At 50.0% G+C, this 20,881-nt stretch overlaps 1 protein-coding gene across 3 annotated transcripts in view; it reads left to right on the top strand.

Annotated features, from left to right (window-relative positions):
* Window positions 1-20,881, top strand: part of MBP (myelin basic protein) — a 150,472-nt gene that overhangs the window by 105,360 nt on the left and 24,231 nt on the right. Inside the window, exons 3-4 of one of the 3 annotated variants that reach the window (XM_025365476.1) lie at window positions 6,526-6,962; window positions 13,694-13,771. In XM_025365476.1, the coding sequence (XP_025221261.1) occupies window positions 6,526-6,962; window positions 13,694-13,771 (515 nt within the window). Of the gene's footprint in view, window positions 1-6,525; window positions 10,952-13,693; window positions 13,772-20,881 lie in introns of those variants that run through there. The other 2 variants (XM_025365477.1, XM_025365478.1) reach the window with 2 other exon arrangements.

Here is a 20,881-nt window from a genome sequence, read left to right as displayed (position 1 = left end):
ACAGAGATCAAGGGCCTGCAGCAATGCACATGGTGCCCCGGAGGAGAACAAGGGAACCCATGGGCAGAGAGAGGAGTGTGTCCTTGGAGCTCGTAGAATGAGGAGTCCGTGCAGGCACATGAGTTAGGGGCCTTGTGTTGCAAAGCCCTTTACGGATGGTTCCAGTGGTTGTGCAGGCAGTGGAACCATGAAAGGAGCCTGGAGAGGAGGGAATTAGCCACGATGTCGCAGTGGGAGCCCCAGTAGAAAGCGGCAGCAAGCAAAGGAAAGGGGGGTTGTGGTCACATAAGAAATAGTCCAAAGGAAGGAGTGGCAGGACCTGGCAACACTTGTGTGCTGGGGATGGGCCGCTGGAAGCAGCCAGTCACACTGTCAAAATGAGGCCACGTGGCCTTTCATTAACACCACCTGAGTGGAGGATGAGCGTCCTCAGGTCGTGACGCCTGAGTTTCTTTAGATAGTAAACACTATCCCCCAAATATCGCAGCTGCGTCCTGCTGCGCATTTCTGTGCCTCAGAAACCGCTCGGAGATACGTGATACCCCTGCTGTTGCTCACACATGGTCTGTGATTTGAATATCACCACCTTCTAAAGGCCAGCGTTGTTCTAGCAATAAGATCAAGGTGTGGGGTTGAAGTTGAAGCCAGTTTTCCTGCCATTGCAGAACTTGATTAATACTACAGAAAATATTATAAGTATGTATTTTGGAAAATGTAGATCTACATGTTTCACTAATTGTGTAATAAATGCTCTGTTCTGTAAATACCCAAATTTAAAAGTCTGCGTTGGGATTTCGTCTGACCGAAGGCAGCATTAACGGACTAAACTGCACTTGCTCCTACCAAAAATGCTGCACACCCGTAGATTTAGACTTCTTCGCATACTTCTTATGTGTTGGGAGAAGCTACTTTGGGGACAAAAATGCCCTTCTCTGTGCCTCACAAATAACTGCATTCAGGGACACAAAGCCCAACTGTTGTAAAAATATTAGTATTCAGATGTTCTTGTGTTTTGTTAATGCGTTTAATTATGCACAATATAGCTATTGTTTTCCTTTCACATTTGCATTAATTTATATTAGCTAGAGAATATAAAGCAGAGCTATAAAATCAGACGAATTATTTCGTTGTTCTTGCAACCTATAAATAAGCATTGCATCCCTGCAAAAACTACAGCTTTGTACTGACCAGGGTATTCTTCATGTTGCTTTTTCAAACACTACAATGCAACGAGGTATTTAATAATATGTTATAAAACTTAGTGTTCTTACATAGTTGAATGTCATCAGTGGTCCTGGAAGAACGGTGCCACCAAAGTCTACCGCCCCACCTGGTCCTGCCTTTTCTGCACTTGTCCTGGAGCAGGTGACCTATGTTTCAGGCATAGGGCTCAGCCAGCACAGACACACTGGTGGCTGTATGCACTCCCTTGAGTGCACCGACGAGACCACCGCGACCCCGGGTTCCAACTGCTGGCCTTACACTTTGTTGTTAGCAAAACATCTATAATGTATGTGAGAGCAGGTTAACCTGCCTTGGAACCAGGTCTTACGTGGACTGCATGATACGTTTTGTTTACAGGGCAGTTTCTTGACCCAGGCGATTTTCATTTAAAAAAAATCAGAAGCACTGGAATCCTTTTTCCAATGAGTGAGAGTTGTAAGTGTGCAAACTTCCACGAATATAAGTAGCAGAAGCAAAGCAACCCTGCCTCACTCCTCCCATGCCACCCCCCCAGAACTGGTGCCCTCCCCTCCTCGCACCCCCAGGTGAGACCGCAGTGCTGAAGGGGCCTGTGTCACGGTGCGTTCTCAGACAGATTCAAAAAAGGCCGCCCACTGCAGTTAGGCAGAGACTCTGGGAAATACACGGAAAATAAAGGAGGGAGCTACATTGGAGTCCAAGTGCTCACGATGGCTTAAAAGTAGAGGCTGGGCACAGTGGCTCATACCTGTCGTCCAGCATTTTGGGAGGCCGAGGCGGGCGGATCACAAGGTCAGGAGTTTGAGACCAGCCTGGCCAAGATAGTGAAACCCCGTCTCTACTAAAAATACAAAAAATTAGCTGGGCATAGTGGCAGGTGCCTGTAATCCCAGCTACTTGGGAGGCTGAGGCAGGAGAATGGCTTGAACCCAGGAGGCGGAGGTTGCAGTGAGCCGAGATCGTGCCATCCCACTCCAACCTGGGCGACAGAGTGAGACTCCATCTCAAAAAAAAAAAAAAAGTGGCCGGGCACGGTGGCTCACGCCTGTTATTCCAGCACTTTGGGAGGCCGAGGAGGGTGGATCACGAGATCAGGAGATCGAGACCATCCTGGCGAACACGGTGAAACCCCGTCTCTACTGAAAATACAAAGAAAAATTAGCTGGGTGTGGTGGTGGGCACCTGTAGTCCCAGCTTCTAGGGAGGCTGAGGCAGGAGAATGGCGTTAACCTGGGAGGCAGCGAAGGTTGCAGTGAGTGGAGATCGCGCCACTGCACTCCAGCCTGGGCGACAGAGCAAGACTCTGTCTCAAAAAAAAAAAAAAAAGTAGAAGGTGCATCTTCACAGGTACTGTTTTATCTACAGCATCGCCCAAGCTCAGCCACCTGGGAGGCTAGTAGGCTGTCATCTGGCTTAGTCAATAGTGCTATTAATGCAAAAGGCAATTACATTTTTATTTAAAGTTTCTACAAGAATTGCTGAACCTGGGTTCCGATTCTGATGGTGCTCTGCCTGTTTGTGTGTGTGTGTGTGTGTGTGTGTGTACACATTGGTGCATGTGCACAGGAGCGGGGGGTCACCTAAACTTACCGAGTACGAACGTAACTCGGGTGGGAAATGCGTCTGCCCCACTGTCCCTGAGACTGCCACTGAGAGAGGTGGGATCTTCCCCCGAGAGGCCGCTCCTCCGGCTCCATCTGCAGAGCTGCCAATACCGACGCTGTACGGAGTGGAGGGTGGAGGACACTGTCTCAGGGGACAGCACTCTTCCAGATATTTAGTTTAACAACCTAACATCTCCCAGGTTGAGTATCTTCTCAATCCACGTGAGGAAATGCCCTCAAAGTATTTTTAGTGTGAACCAAACCACGTGAGAAACATCTTTTCCTCACCAACGTGTTTATGACTTTCCCGCCTCTTAGTAATTGTGCAGAAAAGAGTCCACACCGGAGGTCTGGGACCGTCCACTCTTAGGCAGGCCTGTGGCGAGCGAGGTCCCGGGGTGTGGTCTGGGAACGCGGGTTTCCAGAGTGCTCCCACCCACCATGCCCTAACCAGGAGGGCGGTTTGCTGTGCCTGAACGGCTGTGAGCACCGCACGGTCTGTGCGGAACGGCCTCTTTCCTCTGGAGCCTGGAATCTTGGTGGCACCAAGCGAGGCAGCCTATGAGACCAGCCCCTAGTAAAGCCCTGGGGAAGGGTCTCGAACAAGCCTCCCTAACAGACAGCATTTCATGCGTGGGGTCACGGCAGGTGAGCATTTCACACGGGTCACGGCGTGTGCTGGGAAATTCAGCGTCCCATGTGACTCTTTGAGGAGGGGTTCCTGGACTTCACCACGCACCTCTCATTGCAATGAGTCATAGCAGTGACAGGATCATATCCTAAGTCCCGGGAGCTCTCCTAGCAAGTCAGGGAAACTGGAGGGGTCACGGGGACCCCAGGGCAGTTATTAAAAGAAGTTCTTTGTGGAAACGGACCTAGAAGAAGATCTATCCACTGCTCACTCTTGGTCACTTGGCAGCATGCATTCTCAGCTGTTCACTGGTTCCCTGTCTACACCTTCCCCAGCCAGGCCACCGCAGCCACTCTCCCCACTCCCCCACCCCAGGACAGAGACCTTCCTTTCCTTAGTGTCCCAGCCAGACTCCCAGTCCATGTCCCTCTCCCGACTGCTCAGGATGGAAGCCAAGGTGCCCCCAGCATCTGGGTCCTACCATCTCAGTCATATCCCTCCACAGAGGCCGTCCACCAGAATCTTCCCTCCCCAGGCCCTGCTGCTTCCCAAACCAAGCCCTGTCTTCTTGCCACATAGCTGCCTGCTCTGCCTTTTCCACCGTCTGTTCACAGCCATCAAGGCTGTGATATCCCTGCTGCTGCACACAGATGGTCAGTTCCCTGCACAGCCCTCCTGCCCCCCAGGTTACTGCCTGGCCCAGGACATTCTCAGCCCGGCTGTCCTCCCAGACCCAGGACCAGCATGGCCACTCTCCTGCTGCTTCTGCCACCTCTAAGCCGATTCCTCGCAGGTTTCCAGGGGGACCTGCCCTCCCCTCTGCCAGAAGCATCCTCCCCAACTTCCCCAAGTCCTCACAGGGCCCAGACTCTCATCGTGTCCAGATGTCACGTCCACAAGGACCTTCCTGCTGACCCCAGCCCTCTCTGCTTTCCTGTTCTCTTGCCTGATGTGAAGTTGCCCATTGCATGAGTCTCCTGGGGCTGCCCAGACAAATTACCACATGCTGGGAGCTTAAAACAACAGGAATTCTTCTGTGATCATTGTGAAGGCCGGAACTCTCAAGCTGAGATGTCTGCAGAGCCCTGCTGCCCCTGAAGGCTCTACAGGAGAATTTGCGCCGTGTCTCTTACTCCTGGTGGTGCCAGAGGTGCTTGGTGTTCTGCGGCTCGTAGAAGCACCCCGCCACGCTCCGCCTCCGTCTTCACACCTCTTCCCTGGGTGTCTGTGCCTGTGTCCAAACTGCTCTCTTCTTATAAGGACACCAGTGATGGGAGTAGGGCCCACCCCACTGCAGAATGACCTCCTCTTCACTTGATTCCATCTGCAAAGATCCTATTTCCAAATAAGGTCACATTCACAGGTACAGAGGTTAGGACATGGATGTATCATTTGGAGGGATACTATTCAATCCATAACATACATGTTCACCTGCTTTCCCCACTAGAATGTAGGTTTCACGAGGACAAGGACCACATATTGTTCATCACTGTAACTCAGATATCTAGAACAGTACATTACACCTATTTGATACTCACAAATAATGGATGGATGGATGCATGGGTGAACAGATAGGTAAATGGATGGATGCATGAGTGGATGGATGGATGGATGGATGGATGGATGGATGGATGGATGGATGGATGGATGGATGGATGGATGAGTGGATGAATGGATGGATAGGTGGATAGATGGATGAGTGGATGGATAGGTGGATGGATGAGTGAACAGGGGATAGATGGATGAGTGGATGAATGGATGAGTGGATGGATGGGTGGATGTACATACGTATAGATGGATGAATGGGTAAATGGACTGATGTGTGGATGGATGAATGCATGAGTGGATGGATGGATGGATGGATGGATGAGTGAATGGATGGATGAGTGGATATATGGACGGATGGATAAATGGGTAAATGGATTGATGATGGATGGATGGATAAATGGAGGGGTGGGTGGATGGATGAATGGATGGATGAGTGGATGGGGGATGGATGAATGGAGGGATGGGTAGGTGGGTGTGTGTATGGATGGATGGATAGATGGATAGATGGATAAATGGACTGATATGTGGATGGATGGATGGATGGATGCATGCATGAGTGGATAGATGGATGGGTGGGTGGATGGATGAATGGATGGATGAGTGGATGGGGGATGGATGGATGGATGGATGGGTGTGTATGGATGGATGAATAGATGGATGGATGGGTAAATGAACTGATATGTGGATGGATGGATGAATGGACGGATAGATGTATTGACTGGTATTACAGGAATATGTGAGTGAATCCTGTTTTCTGTAGATAAGTAATCGAGTTTGGAGAGGAAACTAAGTAAATGATACTCATTTAAACCTAACACTATAACTTGAAAGTAAAATGGCTTTAATGTCATTTGTGTCAGAAATGCTGTGTTTTTTGGAGAAAGCTATGAGATGCTGGTATACAACATGAAATTTCTCAATCCCACTTCAGATTTCTAATTGTTTCTGCTTCCAGAGGAGAAGCCAAGTCAAAATGTCCTGAATAAGCAGTTCTCTATTGTGAGAGGCCTCTTGTGGAATCTGGGATTGAAAAAATTCTAAATGCCCCACTTCTTTCATGCATGGATTGCAAAAAGACGTGGCAAGTTTTGCTTCTGCCAAGAAAACTAAAAACACCTTTTGTGAAATAAATGATCCTTACATATTTAACTTATGCACCAGTGGCCTTTTAAACAGTCCGTGTCCCGTGAAGGTGCCTGCACATCTGGGCTCTCCAGGAGCAGCCATGGCAGCACCCAGGAAGAAACGCTGATGTGGCCGCTCTGCGTGCTCCTACTTCATCGGGAAGCCTTGGTGCATTTTACCCAGGGTGCCAAATCTCGAATAACCGAGGAATTCCCAGGACCTTCTGAAACACAGAGCTGCAATAAGCCTGCTCCATCCAGGTTAGCTCCATCCTAGGCCAAAGGCTTTATGAGGACTGCACATATTCTGTGGGTTTTATAGGAGACAGCGAGGTCAAGACCCCTGAAAGAAAGCTGCTTTGTCCGGTGCTCAGCTTTGCACAGGCCCGTATTCATATCTCATTGTTGTTTGCAGGAGAGGCAGATGCGAACCAGAACAATGGGACCTCCTCTCAGGACACAGCGGTGACTGACTCCAAGCGCACAGCGGACCCGAAGAATGCCTGGCAGGATGCCCACCCAGCTGACCCAGGGAGCCGCCCCCACTTGATCCGCCTCTTTTCCCGAGATGCCCCGGGGAGGGAGGACAACACCTTCAAAGACAGGCCCTCTGAGTCCGACGAGCTCCAGACCATCCAAGAAGACAGTGCAGCCACCTCCGAGAGCCTGGATGTGATGGCGTCACAGAAGAGACCCTCCCAGAGGCACGGATCCAAGTACCTGGCCACAGCAAGTACCATGGACCATGCCAGGCATGGCTTCCTCCCAAGGCACAGAGACACGGGCATCCTTGACTCCATTGGGCGCTTCTTTGGCGGTGACAGGGGTGTGCCCAAGCGGGGCTCTGGCAAGGTGAGCTCTGAGGAGTAGAGGAGCTTTAGTTTAAATGGAAAAGCAAAGGAGAAATCAGTAGGTGAACTAAGCCATTAGAGGAAGAACTGGCATGTAGCCTCTTGCTGGCTAAGGTCTCGTTCCATGCTGGAGAATGCATATGAGCCCAAGAGTGTGGGCCTGAGTGGCTGCTTAGGACGTTTTCATTTGACTCACCCCCTCTCTTCCTCACAAGGGATGACGGCCGGGGTGTGGCTCAGGAATGTAAGGACATGCTGAATTCTGGATGTCCAAGGGTGCCTGGACATGGGCATTGCAGAAGGAGAGCCACATTCTCGGGGTCTCTGGGGGTGTGCGCTTGCGGACTTTATGACTGATTTGCCTCTGCGGCCCACACGCTGGGGTTCAGCCCTGGGTTACGCTCGTTTTTTCCAGGCGTCAGTGCTGCTGGCTTCATGTTGCAGCAATCATAAGATTGAGGAAGACTTTTGAACAAAGTCCTCAGTTTAAATCCGCCTTGAGCAGACTTTCTCTGTGGTGTGAGAAGTGGAAGGGGTGGAGGGATAAATGAGTGTCTCTGAATCAAAGCTTTATTATCTTGTGATTCCATTAATTTGCATACAGAGTCTTAGAGGTTTCTTTATTTAAAAGCAAATGTTCTGTGGATAAAAATGTATTACAAGGAGAAAAACAAAAAAAAACAAAAAACTCTGCCGTGGGGTACAGTGTCTAGGAGTGGCTTCTGCAGTTGATTGTCGGTGGCGAACGTGTTGCTGCTGGTTCATCAAAGCACTGGTCCCTGAGTGCCATTCGGATTGCAAATGCAGCATTTCACGTGAGGCTTAGAGTGTTTGGTGGTTGTGTAATTTTGGAGAGAGAGAAGTTTTTCCCAAAAAAGTCCCTAGTGTACTGGGCGTCCTCTCACAACCTGTAAGATGCGGCTGTTTTTCTGCCTGTGCGCAGGGCTGATTCTGGAATGCCCGAAGGCCTTGTGGGAGCGTAAAAGGCTTTTGAATGACGTGTGGAACACAACGCCTCATTCTGATAACACGCAATCGTAAAAACCACAGGGCAACTTGGAGTTAAGGAGTTTCTAAAATTTGCTTTAGTCTCCAACTGAAATTCTTCATTGATCATGAAATTGTTGAAGATAAACAAATGTCAGTTTTACCTTTCCTGTGGGCATGAAAGCACATGGAAGTTTCAGGCAACTGTTAACTTCTCTACCGTCTGGTCTGCGTTGAGATTTCAGGTTGTGACGCTTGCCATGACGTATTTGTCAATGACATTTGGTGTCTCTTAGACACTCATGGAATTCAGATTCTGGCTAGTTCTTTCAGAGTATTTGTAGACATTTTCTTTTCCTTTGTGGCAGTCCTCCCTCATCCTGAAATGTTGGTGTTCCAACCTATTTCTAATGCTAATCTCAACTGGAAGCACTTTTGCAAGCCCAGCTATCAAACCACACCAGATAGGTATGGTTCGGGTTGCCCAGTGAAGTGTGCTATTATGCTAAGCACCCCTCACACACACAGCATCACCAGTTTTGAAAGCTTGAACTATTCTGCTTACTTCAAGGTACAGAAAAAAAAAAAAAAAAGTACTTAAACTGTACAGAAAAGATGAAATCGCTGGATAGTATGTATTGTAAAACAAGCTTCATGTCAGTGATAATGGTTTAAGTTGAAATAAAATGGTGAAAGCATTGATATCAATCATTGTGACTTTATCTCAAAAGGCTATTGAAACACATAGATGTCTTTCTTCCTTTATGGTGAGATTACAGCCTTTATTGTCTTAAATCTCTTCTACTCTTCAATATTTTCAAAGAAAACATTCTAGTCTCAGAAATAGTCCATCTCTTTGCAAAACAGGGCTGCCCACTTTTCAAGCACCCAGAAAAATCAAAACACTTTCAAAAATTTAAAAAATAAAAATAATTTTCACGTAATTGCTTTAGGAATTTTGAAGTGTCAGTTCTTTTCACTATTGAGTGTTGAATATAGAAGATGTTTTAATGAACAGGCTTGCCCTTTGATGCCAAAGGCAAAAAAAAAATAACATTTGCACGTGTGATCATACAGCAACCTGTGAGGTGTCCCGGTGGAAAGCACGCGGTGGGGATGTGCGTTTGTTCCACTCAACTGTTTTATCACAAAGTGTCGTAAACACGGGAGATGAAAGCTGAACTCTCGACACCCAGCTACAAACCCACAATGGCCCTAAAAATCTGGGGTATTCATTGGTGTGGGCTGCCATGGAGGAATTTTTGGTTTTGTTTTTATTTTTATTTGTTGCTCTGTTTACAAATCAGGAGAGCCCCCGTTTTTATATGCTAGGAAGGTCCTTGCAATAGACCGAAGAGGTGTGAAAACGGGAGAGTGGAAGGCCCGAGCCCTGTCTCTCAGGACCACGGCAGCCTGCCCCGCACACAGTTCTTCTGCTTCCCGTCCAGAGCAAGGTTTCCTGGCAGATTCCTGCCAGACTCTGAACGGAGCTCCCCATGACCCTATAAAAGGGGCTGTTTGTCTCCCTCCCCTTGAGGGCACGTGGCCACTGGTACCACATGTTGGAGCGGCCGCCCCCGAGCCCGGGAATGCCCTAACAACACCCACGCCGGTGTTGCTGGGAGCTGACATTCAAGAAGAGTACATTAAAAATTCCTTGAGGAGGCATATTCTTTTGAGAGCCGTAAATGAAAAGTGCATTCACAGAGAACATGCTCCTTTGTTGTGAGAGGAAAGAACAGGTTTCCCAGTTCCCCAGAATGTCAGGGTCACATGAGGAATGGGTGGGCGCTTAGGGTCAAGACTGGTGTGTGCTTGGCCCGGCAGCTTCTCTCCAAGTGACCTCCCCAGCATCCCTCCTGTGCCAGTGCTCATATCTGAGGCCACTTGAGTGTCACGAGGCAGAGCCTGGAAACATTCGCTTTGGAAACTGTTCCTTCCTTTTTCTGTGGAGGAAGTAAGATTTCACAAAACACCTAAGCTGGACACGGTGATGTGCCACTGGGACGGTTCCCAAAACAGAAAGCAGCCAGGACATCCCAGTCCCCCACTTCTCCGTGCTGTGTACTTTTAGGGAGTTTTTTGAAAGCTAGCTTCTGACTGATGATTTTGTCTATTTTTCTGTTTTACATTAAAACCTTCATTTATCAACCTGCTCTTCTCAGCATTCTTCTATTCAGCATTCAGTATGACTTCCGTGCCTCTAATTGTGACTGTGTAGGAGAAGAACTGTTTGTCATCCAGTGCTGTGGGGTCTAGTCAGCCCTGTACATTAATCAGAATGTTCTGCTGCCTGACTTTTTTTCCACTGCGTTTTAATTTCATTAAACATGTTTTAGTTCTACAGTAACCTAATTCCTCATTGTTAACATGAGATCCTAATTCTGTAGCTGTGTTCTGTAATCCCACAAGGCGTGTACCATTTGGAGACACACGAAGGATACAGTAGACAGCACGGAGGGCAGAAACACACAGGGCGTCCATCCTCCCCAGAGCACAATGTGCACCCAGAACCAAATTCAATCTCATTCATCATGAGCGTGCGTGGCAACTGATCCGGCCACCCAGTGCCTCCATTGGATAAGAGATTTGGCCAGAGATTCTTCTAGAGAAAATCCAAAAATGGAGGGTGCATTTGTTTCTGCACCCAAATACCTTTTGAGATTTCTTATAGGCATTCCTCTCGAAGTCTCATTACCCTGATCAGTTATTAATCGGAGGCTACCCTGGCCCGGTCGCCAGCTGCTCACTGTGTCCTTCTGTGGTCTCAGGAGCTGCAGTTGTGGCTGTTGTATGAATAGACGATAGTTAATTAGACGGGATATGTCTGTACTGGCAGTGATGTGGCAACCTCCTCTGTACAAGCGATACATTTGTAAATCATGGTAATGTATCTGATGGTAATTGCCTGTGGTGGTTGTATCATGATTTATTATGAGCTTTTTGCTTTATATATTTCTCTGCCTTTTTATGCATTCATTAAACAGCTTAACAGACCAAGGACAGTGTACTAATTGCATGTGAACTTTTTTAAGTTGTCGTGTTTGGTTTGCCCTCCCTACATCAGTGTGCTGCGTTGCTGGCATTTCTGTGGCCTGGTGACACAGCTGGCAGGTAAGTCTGAGCACCTGAGCTCCTGTGCGGAAAGGTCGCAGTTGCTCACTCATCTGCTTTTACTACACAAAGACATTGGACTCTCTTCTCCCCTGACAGTTCGGTGTGCTGGTCTTTCTGTGATGACTATTCTGATTCTGCCTGAAGTTTCTTGTTTCTCTCAAAGCATCCTCCCGCGAATGTTAGGGCAGGGTGGATGCTGAGCAGACCCCACTGGCCGGTGCTGTCACAGACACATCCCACTCCACCAGAACTTCCTGAATGAACGTGCACACGGGTGCCAGTACCCACAGAGCCCCCCGGGAGCTCACACACAAGGGGGGTCATGGGAACCTCGAGACACTGAAATGAGGGGATGGTGCTGGTGCTCTGAAGGATGATAATGTGTATGAGATGAAGGTGAAACTTGGGGTCCTTGAGAAATTAGAAACAAGAGTAAAGATAAGTGATTGGCTTGGATGTGGTCCCGCCTTTCATGTCCATCAGACCCTCATCTTAACCCAACTCCTCCCTTTAAACTCATTTGCATTTTAAAGCATTCATTTCTCTCATCGTTGATTTTCCTTTGATAAAATGTCTGGACATTTGATAACAGGCAATTCTGATCGGTGAATTAGGAGCTTGGCTTGACATCAGAGGGAATAGATCATCCTTAGGAAAAAAACACACAGTAACACTCAGGAAAATCACTTAGATATTGATTCAAATTTGAGAACTGTGGACATTTCCTATCAAACCCTGATTCAATGTTTTTGTAAAGTCTCTTCCTTCATGTCTATCAGCACATTCCTAATGCTCTGAAATCATCCTACTTCATAAAAAGGTAGAAAAAAAAGGAGAAACAGCTAAAGAACACTGAACTCTTTTGAGGGAGCCCCGTAAAAGCAGACTCTGAGCACACACAATTTCTCCTAAGAGGTTATTCTTGCCTTTCGTCTTCTCTGGCCCTTGCATTTGTCCCCCCTCTTCCTGGCTCTGGGAGTCGCAGGCAGCTGGGGCCACAGGTTGCATTTCCTGAAAACCATCAGTGGGACGCCTTATACCTACCCCCGTCACCTGCCTTCCCCGTGGGTAGAAGGGGAGTCGGTGGAGGGGCTTCATAGCAGCCCACCAGAGCCACGAGAACATGTCTCACAGCAATGATCCCCTTCGTGAAGAAGAGCCATTGTAGGAGATGGAGGGAAAAGCAATAGAAAGTTCTTTGCGTGGTGGCCCCTGTGCAGAGCGTGCATTTGCTCACGCTCGTGGACGCCAGCTGATGAGAGTCACTGCTTACCAGGACAGCCGAGTCTCATCAACACAGCAACTCCCACAGGCTTGTCCACGGAGACATCCTCTAAAGTAAATACTCAATTTACTTGCTCTTTAATATCATAAATTAAAGTCACCAGAAATTCCTGCTAATATAGAAATAGCCTCTCTCATTATGAGACATACAGCTAAGCATACACTCACCACAGATTTGCCTCTGAAAACCCCAGTGTGTTTACTTTCCATAATACTTCTAGAATGTGCTCACATTCTTCAGTGTCGGAACTACTCTACTCTCACGCATACTCAGCTGCTAACCTGGTTAAAAGAATCCATTTCATCTGCAGCCAATACATCTCCTGAAACCTATGACACTGATTTCATCTCTTGACCACTATAAGTCTCCTCTTTCTCTTCTTTTCTCTGTCTTCGTTTTGCTGTAGCGGATAATCAAATAGACACTTCTTGCAGGGCACTTACCTTGGTCCTATAATAGTCTTTCAGCTGCGGCCCTCAAAGTTCATTGATATAGCAGATACCCTCGTGTAACTGACAAAGAGAATACATTAAGTTAGAAGCAAATGCTACTTAGGAAGATTTGTAACCACAGAGCTCAGGTGAGTGCACAGCTCCTGCTCCCGCCGAGGAAGATTAACGTCCTACTTGTGTTAAATTCCTAACCTACACCAGTAGCAAGGAAGAATGTCAGCAAGAAAATCAACTTTAAGCAATTGGCTCAAGTGACTTTGAACACTTGCTTCTAAAATTATTTCCTTATGCTCTGCAGAAAATCTGAAAAGGTCGGTCTTCGGTTCACTGAACCTTCATAGAGCAGGAGCAGTTTCAACTTGTAAATCCAATGCAGAAGCTAACACACTTGCTGTAAAAATACAACTCTACAAGGAAAGTGGAATGTAAGATTGATCCGTTCCACGGTAGACGCCAAAAAACAAACCCTTTGAGTGCACTTTGCTCCGGCCTGGGAAATGCCTTCCGCCCTGGAGCCTAGAAATCGTTCACAGCTGGTGCCTCTGCCGTATTGAGAACACGTGGTCCCGTTGTTTGATACAGGGCCTCAGCACAGACTTTGGAGGAGAGAATTCTTTCCCTAAACTTTCCTTTTGCTCTCTATTTCCTGAGTCCTTCGGGGCGCATGCCTGCCCTCTGACCTCCCGTCACCCCTTGCTGGTCCGTCCATCATCCATCATCTGCACACGCCTTCTTTGCTCACTGTCGTCCTTCATCCTCCACCGCCTGCTCACTCCTCTTCACTCTGGGTTCTTGCCAAGCCAGCTCTAGAGGAGATTTGCTGGAGGACTTTGGGGCACTGCCGGCGGCGCCCACCCGGACTCACGCAGCTCGCTCTGTGTCCCCCGGCAGGTACCCTGGCTAAAGCCGGGCCGGAGCCCTCTGCCCTCTCATGCCCGCAGCCAGCCTGGGCTGTGCAACATGTACAAGGTAAGATGCCAGCGGGTCCCCACCCATCGGGGCCAGGGGTGACCTGCCCTTGCCTGAGCTCTCAGCCACTGTCCCTCGGGGCCAGGCAGTGTCACTGCCAGGGGTCCACCCCCAGCCTCGGGGGCATCTGTGAGGCCGTCAACGCGGAAGGGCAGGCCTCCCCCGCGAGAAAGCAGTTGCAGGAAAAGACATGGAGGACGTGCCTTTGAATCCTTGGAGGGACTCCTCCGCAAAGGGCATGGCTGTCAGCTCAGGACGATGGGCAGCCTTGGTGACAGGGTCTGCCTCACTTTGCCGAGACCTGAAGCGCGTGGAGGGGCCTGGGAGTGGCTCTGGTATTGAGGGCTGGCCTGGACCATGGCCACATGCAAACCTGTGCCTGAGTGTGCTTTGAAAACTAGTGCCTAGCAGATATTTAGCACGCACTATAAACACGGGTGGAATTGAGCTCTAAACGATGAGTGTCCTTGGGACGTCTGGTCCCTCTGGGCTCTGTCCTCACCTGAGCCCAGCTGAGCTCTGTGTAGGAAGTGGGCTATCAGTGTGGCCTGTCCTCATCTCCTTGTGTGGCTGCACAGCTTCTCAAAGCACATAGGTGCCAGGAGTAATCACAAAGAAGAGGGCAGCCAGGAGGAGAAGGGGAAGGGGACAAGCCCAGAGCTGGCACTGACGTCACCATGAGCAGGGCTACTGTTTGCACAGTAGGAGCGGTCACCACAAACCTGCGTCCACCGGGCCCCCTTCCAGATCCAAGCCACCACCGTCCGCACCTGGGCACCTGGCTTTTTAAGCGTGGGCATATGCAAAAGATTGGAAACATGTGCTCAAGTACTTAAATAGCGAGAACATTTCACGAGTGTGCTCAATGGAGCACCCGGTGTGAGGGAGAGCTGGGGTACCCCTCTTCAGAGGCCTGCAAGGTGGGACCATTTACACTGAGCAAGGAGCACAGGAGCATGGGGGACAGGACGCCTGCGGGTGCCAAAACTTGGAGCCCCTGAAGGGGAAGGGTCCGCCAGGTGTGGCTGCATGTCAGACGTCATGCTAGTGCCTGGGTGTCCAGGGCTGCGCCGCCGCCGTCCAGGAGTGGGTTTATGAGGAATGAGGATGTGCCTGCTGGCCCCAGGATGGCCAGTCCAGGGCAGTGGCTGAAAGTGCAGCAGAGGAAGCCAGGGCTTGGGGGCAGAAGGGCCCTGGGGGAGCCAGGACCAGACAAGGGTCAGGTGAGAGCCCCACGGTGGTCGTGGGACTCGGAGTGACTGGCGGCTGCGGCTGGGGAGAAGGATTTCTTCCTCAAGCCACAGGGGAGGAGGCGACCGTGCACCCTAGGGGGTCTCAGTGGTTTGGACGCCCATCCTGAGAGTCTGTGTTTAACGTGAATCGTGCTCTAGTTGTGAAGCCGTGCTTGATTTTCGAGGGCTGTCTTGGTGATGGGAAACACCAGCACTACCCCCAGGCAGTTTCTGAGGGTCCCCTGTCCTTCTGGGAGGCCTCTTCCCTGGGATGCACTGGGGCTGTGGCCACCTGGGCTTCACTGAGACCAGGGCGGGGCTGCAAGCACCTGCCCCTGCCTGGGAGGCACCGACCCAGCCCCGCCCTGGAGAGCAGTGCTGGTGAGAAGGAGGATTTTAACTCTGGGTAGGAATATCTGATGTGTGGGAGGGTTGAGCTAAGGGTGGCACAGCACCCAGTGTGTGACGCGCTGGCAGGTAGCAGCTTGCCCCCTGCCCCGTTTCCTGCTCTGCGAGAGGCGTGCTGTCCTCAGTGGACCCTGGCCACAGAGAGATGCAGCCTCTGCCAGAAACCCCATGTTGCCAAGCAGAGTGGAGAGGATCAGAGTCCTGGGCTTCTGTATCCAGATCATAGTAAGAAATTCAACAGAATGCTTCATTCCTCTTCTAAAAAAAACTCTTTAGCAGGGAAAAGCAGCCCTTCTGTTCTCCACAGCTTCATCCTGGACAGGTTTTGCATGTACCTTTAAAAACCTGGTCAAAGATAAGTAAATTCTCTGCATAATGCTTTGTCCACGTGCCAGACCGCGCCTCACTCCTGTGCACACAGGGCAAGGTCATTGAAAGTCCTGCAGGCTTCCATGACTCGGCTCCTTGCACTCCACGCTTGTGTACTTGTGGACACCCCATTCTGGTCCAGATAGGAAAAGCAGTAGGGGTGTGTGTGTGGTATTTACATGTCTATGGAGTGAAGGGAAAATGAAGATAAGCGTAAGTTGAAACTAGAGGCTGGGCAGGCTGTGTGGGCTCCCAGCGTTGCTCGTGATGGACAGAGAACCCTCCCAGGGCTGCGTGCTAGAGGCCTCAAGTTCTCCTCCAGCCCCCTGAGCAGGGGCCGGCGATGCCTGGCTCACAGAGGCCGTCTCTGCAGGAGGTGTACACAGAGGGGCAGGCAGGCTGGTCTGAGAGCCCCCAGGGGTGCCCCTGCTCGAAGACATTGGCAAGCCCATGCCACTTGCATACTGAGTGGAAGAATAAGCGAGGAGCTTCGCTCTCTCATCTCTGAGAAGGAGCTTCTGAGTTTGAATGTCTTCCTCCGGTACTTTGGGATGCTTTGTTACTGCAAGAAAGTGGCTGTGAAGGCACCAGCCACAGAGGAAGGAATTGCAAGGCTGGAGGCGCTAAATGGTTTTAAAATACAGAGGGATTTTTAAATACAGGGATTCCATGACAAAGGACCCTTGAATCAGCTCCCAATGGAGACAGAAGCAGCTGGGTGGAAGGCTCAGGCTGAGAAGTGCCAGGAACGAGCAGAGTCAGAACCAAGCACTCCCTGCCCTGTGACTCAGAAATGCCCACAGCACTCATGCCCTCAGCTGACCAGAGGGTCTCTGCCTGGGTCCACCTCACCCTGTGTCCTCTCCCTCCCTGTCTCTTTGTCTGTCTGCCTCTCTCTCTCTCCCTCCCTCTTCCTGTCTCTCCCTTCCTCTTCCCTCTCCCTCTCTGTGCAAACACACCGGGAGGGTAAGGGAGACACCCCAGCTATGAATCAGGCAACGACGAGGCAAAGAATAACCTGCTCCCGTGCCGCGGTGCCCCCTCCAGAGTGGGACCTTGCTCCCAGCTCCGACTCCTGGGGACACCGGTGCTCTCAGGGCTGACAGGGCTGTTTTCTTTGAGGACTGGAAGGCAGGCAGCAGGAGCATAGGAGGGGAATAGTGTGACATCTGAGAACCCAAAAGCAAGCTGGAGAAGCAAGGATTCCGAGGCGAGAGGAGCAACACACACGACGGGTAATGGCCACGTGGGAAGTAGACCCACTGTTCTCTGCAGTTCCTCTGTCTGCACAGCCCCTGCCACCCGCCTGCCTGTCCATCGGGCGCTGCAGGTCCCTGGAACCTGGTGCTGGGCCTGCGCTGGAAGCTGGAGTGAGGGCATCTGCGGTGCAGCTGGAAAGGTGGCCCCGGGCAGGGCGGCTCCTCTCGGCCCCACCAATGGTGCCAGCTCCTCCAAGCTCCAGGCTCAGCCTGGGGCCCAGGACACTGACCTGAGCAGGACGGGGCTGCTCTGGGCTTCCAGCAGCCGCCGTCTCCAAGTCCTCGGACGTCCTTTCTGCCTCATTCTCACAGACCCTTGTGCTCCTGGCCTGCCTGGGAGGACACTGTCCACCCCTCAGCCTTGGCACCCACGGAGGCTTCTGGAAAGACCTGCCCTGCCCCCGAATCCACCATCACCCAGCACATTGGCGTTTAGGAGGCAAAACATTTTGTGCCATGGGAAAGCACAGGATTAAGAACCAGAAATGCTTGGCTCAGGTCTCATGGCACCACCTCATAGCCCTGGACCTGGGGCAGGTGTCTGTCTTCTCTGAGCTTCCTTCCCTCTCCTGTAAAACAGCAACGGTGGCGAAAGCATCACCTGTCCTGCAGATGCTGTGGAACGTTGTGCTGATCGAGCGAGAAAAGCAATGCAAATGCCCCCTAGGAGCCTCGTCCTCTGAAAACACTGAGTCACCGTAACCCCGCCCCAGTGCTGCTGCACACTCGTGCAATTTTGGAAGCGGCCTGGTGACCCTCGGAGCTGCTGGGGAGAGCAGCACTGGCTCTAAAAACCCTGGTGGCCCCAGTCCCTCTGCCCCTCAAGGCTACAGCTTTGGGTCCTCCTTGTTTCTGTGCTGGGGCCTTAGTTTCCAAAACTGTAAAATGAAAGTCACAGTGGTTAACCCCACATCAATCCCTGCTCCCACCATTCTTAGAAGGAAATGGCAATCAAGCCTCAAAAGCTCCGTGGTCGGGGCAGCTGGACTAGAACTTCACCCTCTGGCCGTCAGCTCCAAGTCATCTGCGTCTGGGAAGCAGCCATCTCGAGCCCCCCCTGTGGGAGAGAAGTCTCTCTTGCCATGGGGAAGAGGAATTTTTTCCGTGGGTCTCTCGGGACGAGGAACAGAGACCCTGCTTCCCGGAGCTGTGGTCATCAAGGGTGTGCTCCTGCATGGAGACGCCGTGGCAAAATGGCACCCGGGGGCGAGCGGCCATCAAGGTGCTAACCAGAGAGGCCACAGCACAGCCACCCGGAGGAAAGCACACAGCCATTTTAAGGACTTCCTCGCCAATCCGACAGCAGCTCTCAGCTCTGACAGGTGCTGTGTGCCCACCTCCGTTGCTTCTCCCTCTTGAGCACACCCACCAGGATGAGGAAGCTGGAACCCGGCATCAAAACTCTTCCCCTTTGAGATTAAACCCAGATCAGAAAAATGCAGCCACTGAAAGGGTTTACTTAACGGCAGAAGCACAGGCTGCCGACCTTTGACTTTTGTGTCCTTCTGTGCCCAGAGCCAGAGCCCCGATGTGGGTCCCACGAGGTTTCGTGCCAAGAGGTCTCTGATGCCGACCCCTGTGTCACCAGGAGACAGAGGCAAAGGCGCCCAAAGGAGGCCACAGGAACCTCACCTCCCCATGAAACATGGGAGAGAAAACATGACCAGATACGCCCTGACCACATCTACAAAAGCAGTATCTGAATCTCTGTGTCCAGCCTCACAGTTCGCTAAGAGGAGAAACACTGATTTTCCTGTCATGGGGCAAGTCAACAACCCCCCAAGGAGAGCACCAGGAGGGGAACCACACACAGGTCGCGGTCGCCAGTGGCCACCACCCTGCAGAGCTCTCGATCCCAGTATCTGCAAGGAGCTGTATCGCCTGGACAGCCTCAGGTTACCTGGAATCTGCATCAGAACTAAAGGCACGTCTGTGGATTTTTTCAGACTTAGAGAAAAGCCCGCGATTCTGGATGGTACACAGCTTTCTATAAAGAAAATAAATGCCCGCGACTTTCATTAACTCGTGTGAGCCAATGATTCAGGATTGAACATAATCTTCAACCTGGCAAAGGGCAGAAACACAGGAAAAACCGCATCTGTCGTTCAGACAGAAAAGAATTCCCTCCAGACGGCAAAATCCAAAATGCCCTGACCTTGCTGGAAAAAAAAAAAAAAAAAAAAATCGATTATACTCTCCTGACGCATGGTGGGAGCTGTTTGACCAGAAATGGGCATGCTTTTTTTCAGAGGAAGCTATTATTTAATTAGTATTGTAACTAGTGTTTAACTAGTATTGAAAAGAGAACCACAGTGTTCTGTGATTTCTTGGAATTGCCAGAGCGCTGTGATGTCAGGGGGATGGGGAGTAAGAGTAAGGGAGAGAATTGCCAGAGCGCTGTGATGTCAGGGGGATGGGGAGTAAGAGTAAGGGAGACACGCGGCCCACCATTCACGGTTGGATGTGTCATCTCATCTCCAGCCTTGCAGGCTTTGACACGTGTGTTCTGTCCAATAATACTGATTTCATTGGTGCCTGTTTTAGCTGCTGGGCCAGTTGCCATGGGAAACAGATGCCATGACCCTAAGCTTCAGATAATTTGCAGGGGGTCTGCTGTTCACCACTCCCACCGGTTTTTAGGTAGAAAATACACATGCATTGAAACAGAAGAATCCCTGCAGAGAAAGGAGGCCGCCACGTAGGTGCCGGTCTCCTTTGAGCATCTTTAAGGAGGATCATTTAATCACTTAAACAAGGTTTCTGGGGATGTAAAGGATCTTTGTGAGCCATGAAAGAAGTGTGATGCAGAGGGAAAATGGCAGAAAATGTGCATCTAGTTCATCTAGAACTACATTTTACAATTCCTAATTCAAAAAAATACACCAAAGAAGCATATTATCACTTTCACAAGAAAAAAATTATATCAAATATTCCTCTGTGTTCTTTCTTACCATGGCGGCTCAGAAAAGCAGTGACACCACTGTCTTCCGTGGTTCCGAACAGACCACACAGATTCATCCCTGAGCTCTCTGGCTCTGAGCTTTTTCAGATTAACGTCTGAGCTGTCTGGTATCTGCATTTCCTGAGAGTGCCACAAGAATCAAATATTATCCTGGGAGGAAAAAAGAGGATAAAGCAAATTCATCCGCTCTTCACTCTTAGGACCACTGGTGAAACCATCGAAATGAACAGCATAGGTCCCAAATGTCGCTCTGTGGATGTGTGCAAAAATCCACCACGTTCAACCTGGGAATTAAAGGAACAAGTACCAGGAGATATGTTGGCTGGTTGGTTTTCAGTCACATAGACAAAACAGGATGGTCCAGACAATGCATTCTGTCAGTCCTGAGGCACCACTTTCCACTGAAGGAGGGACTGACAGGCCCTTTGTTTTAATTACATAGAAATGCACCTTTTTTTTTTTTTTTCTGAGACGGAGTCTCGCTCTGTCGCCCAGGCTGGAGTGCAGTGGTGCGATTTTGGCTCACTGCAAGCTCCACCTCCCGGGTTCACGCCAAGAAATGCACCTTTCAAAATGACAGAGAAAATTGGAAAATCTCATCTCATTAACTACACTTGCATTTATTGTATCCATCAGTGTTTACCAAAATAACTGGGAACTAATTTTCTAGTAAACAGCGCAATTGAAGCTTCCCTCATTCCCTAGACACTAACTGGCATATGTCATTGACTTTGTCTACAGATACTAGTTTTTCTCATTTATGAGCACATTGTTATTTCTAGCCAATAGCTTCATAACTTACTATAAGGTTAAGTCTACAAATTCTTGTGATAAACAAAATACAATTTAAAAATCCATTCTTTTTTTTTTTTTTTTTTTA

The sequence above is a fragment of the Theropithecus gelada genome, chromosome 18 (assembly GCF_003255815.1).
Source record: "Theropithecus gelada isolate Dixy chromosome 18, Tgel_1.0, whole genome shotgun sequence".
Classification (NCBI taxonomy): Eukaryota; Metazoa; Chordata; class Mammalia; order Primates; family Cercopithecidae; genus Theropithecus; species Theropithecus gelada.
Note: the sequence above shows the minus strand (reverse complement) of the source record. Positions and strands in the feature narration are given on the sequence as shown.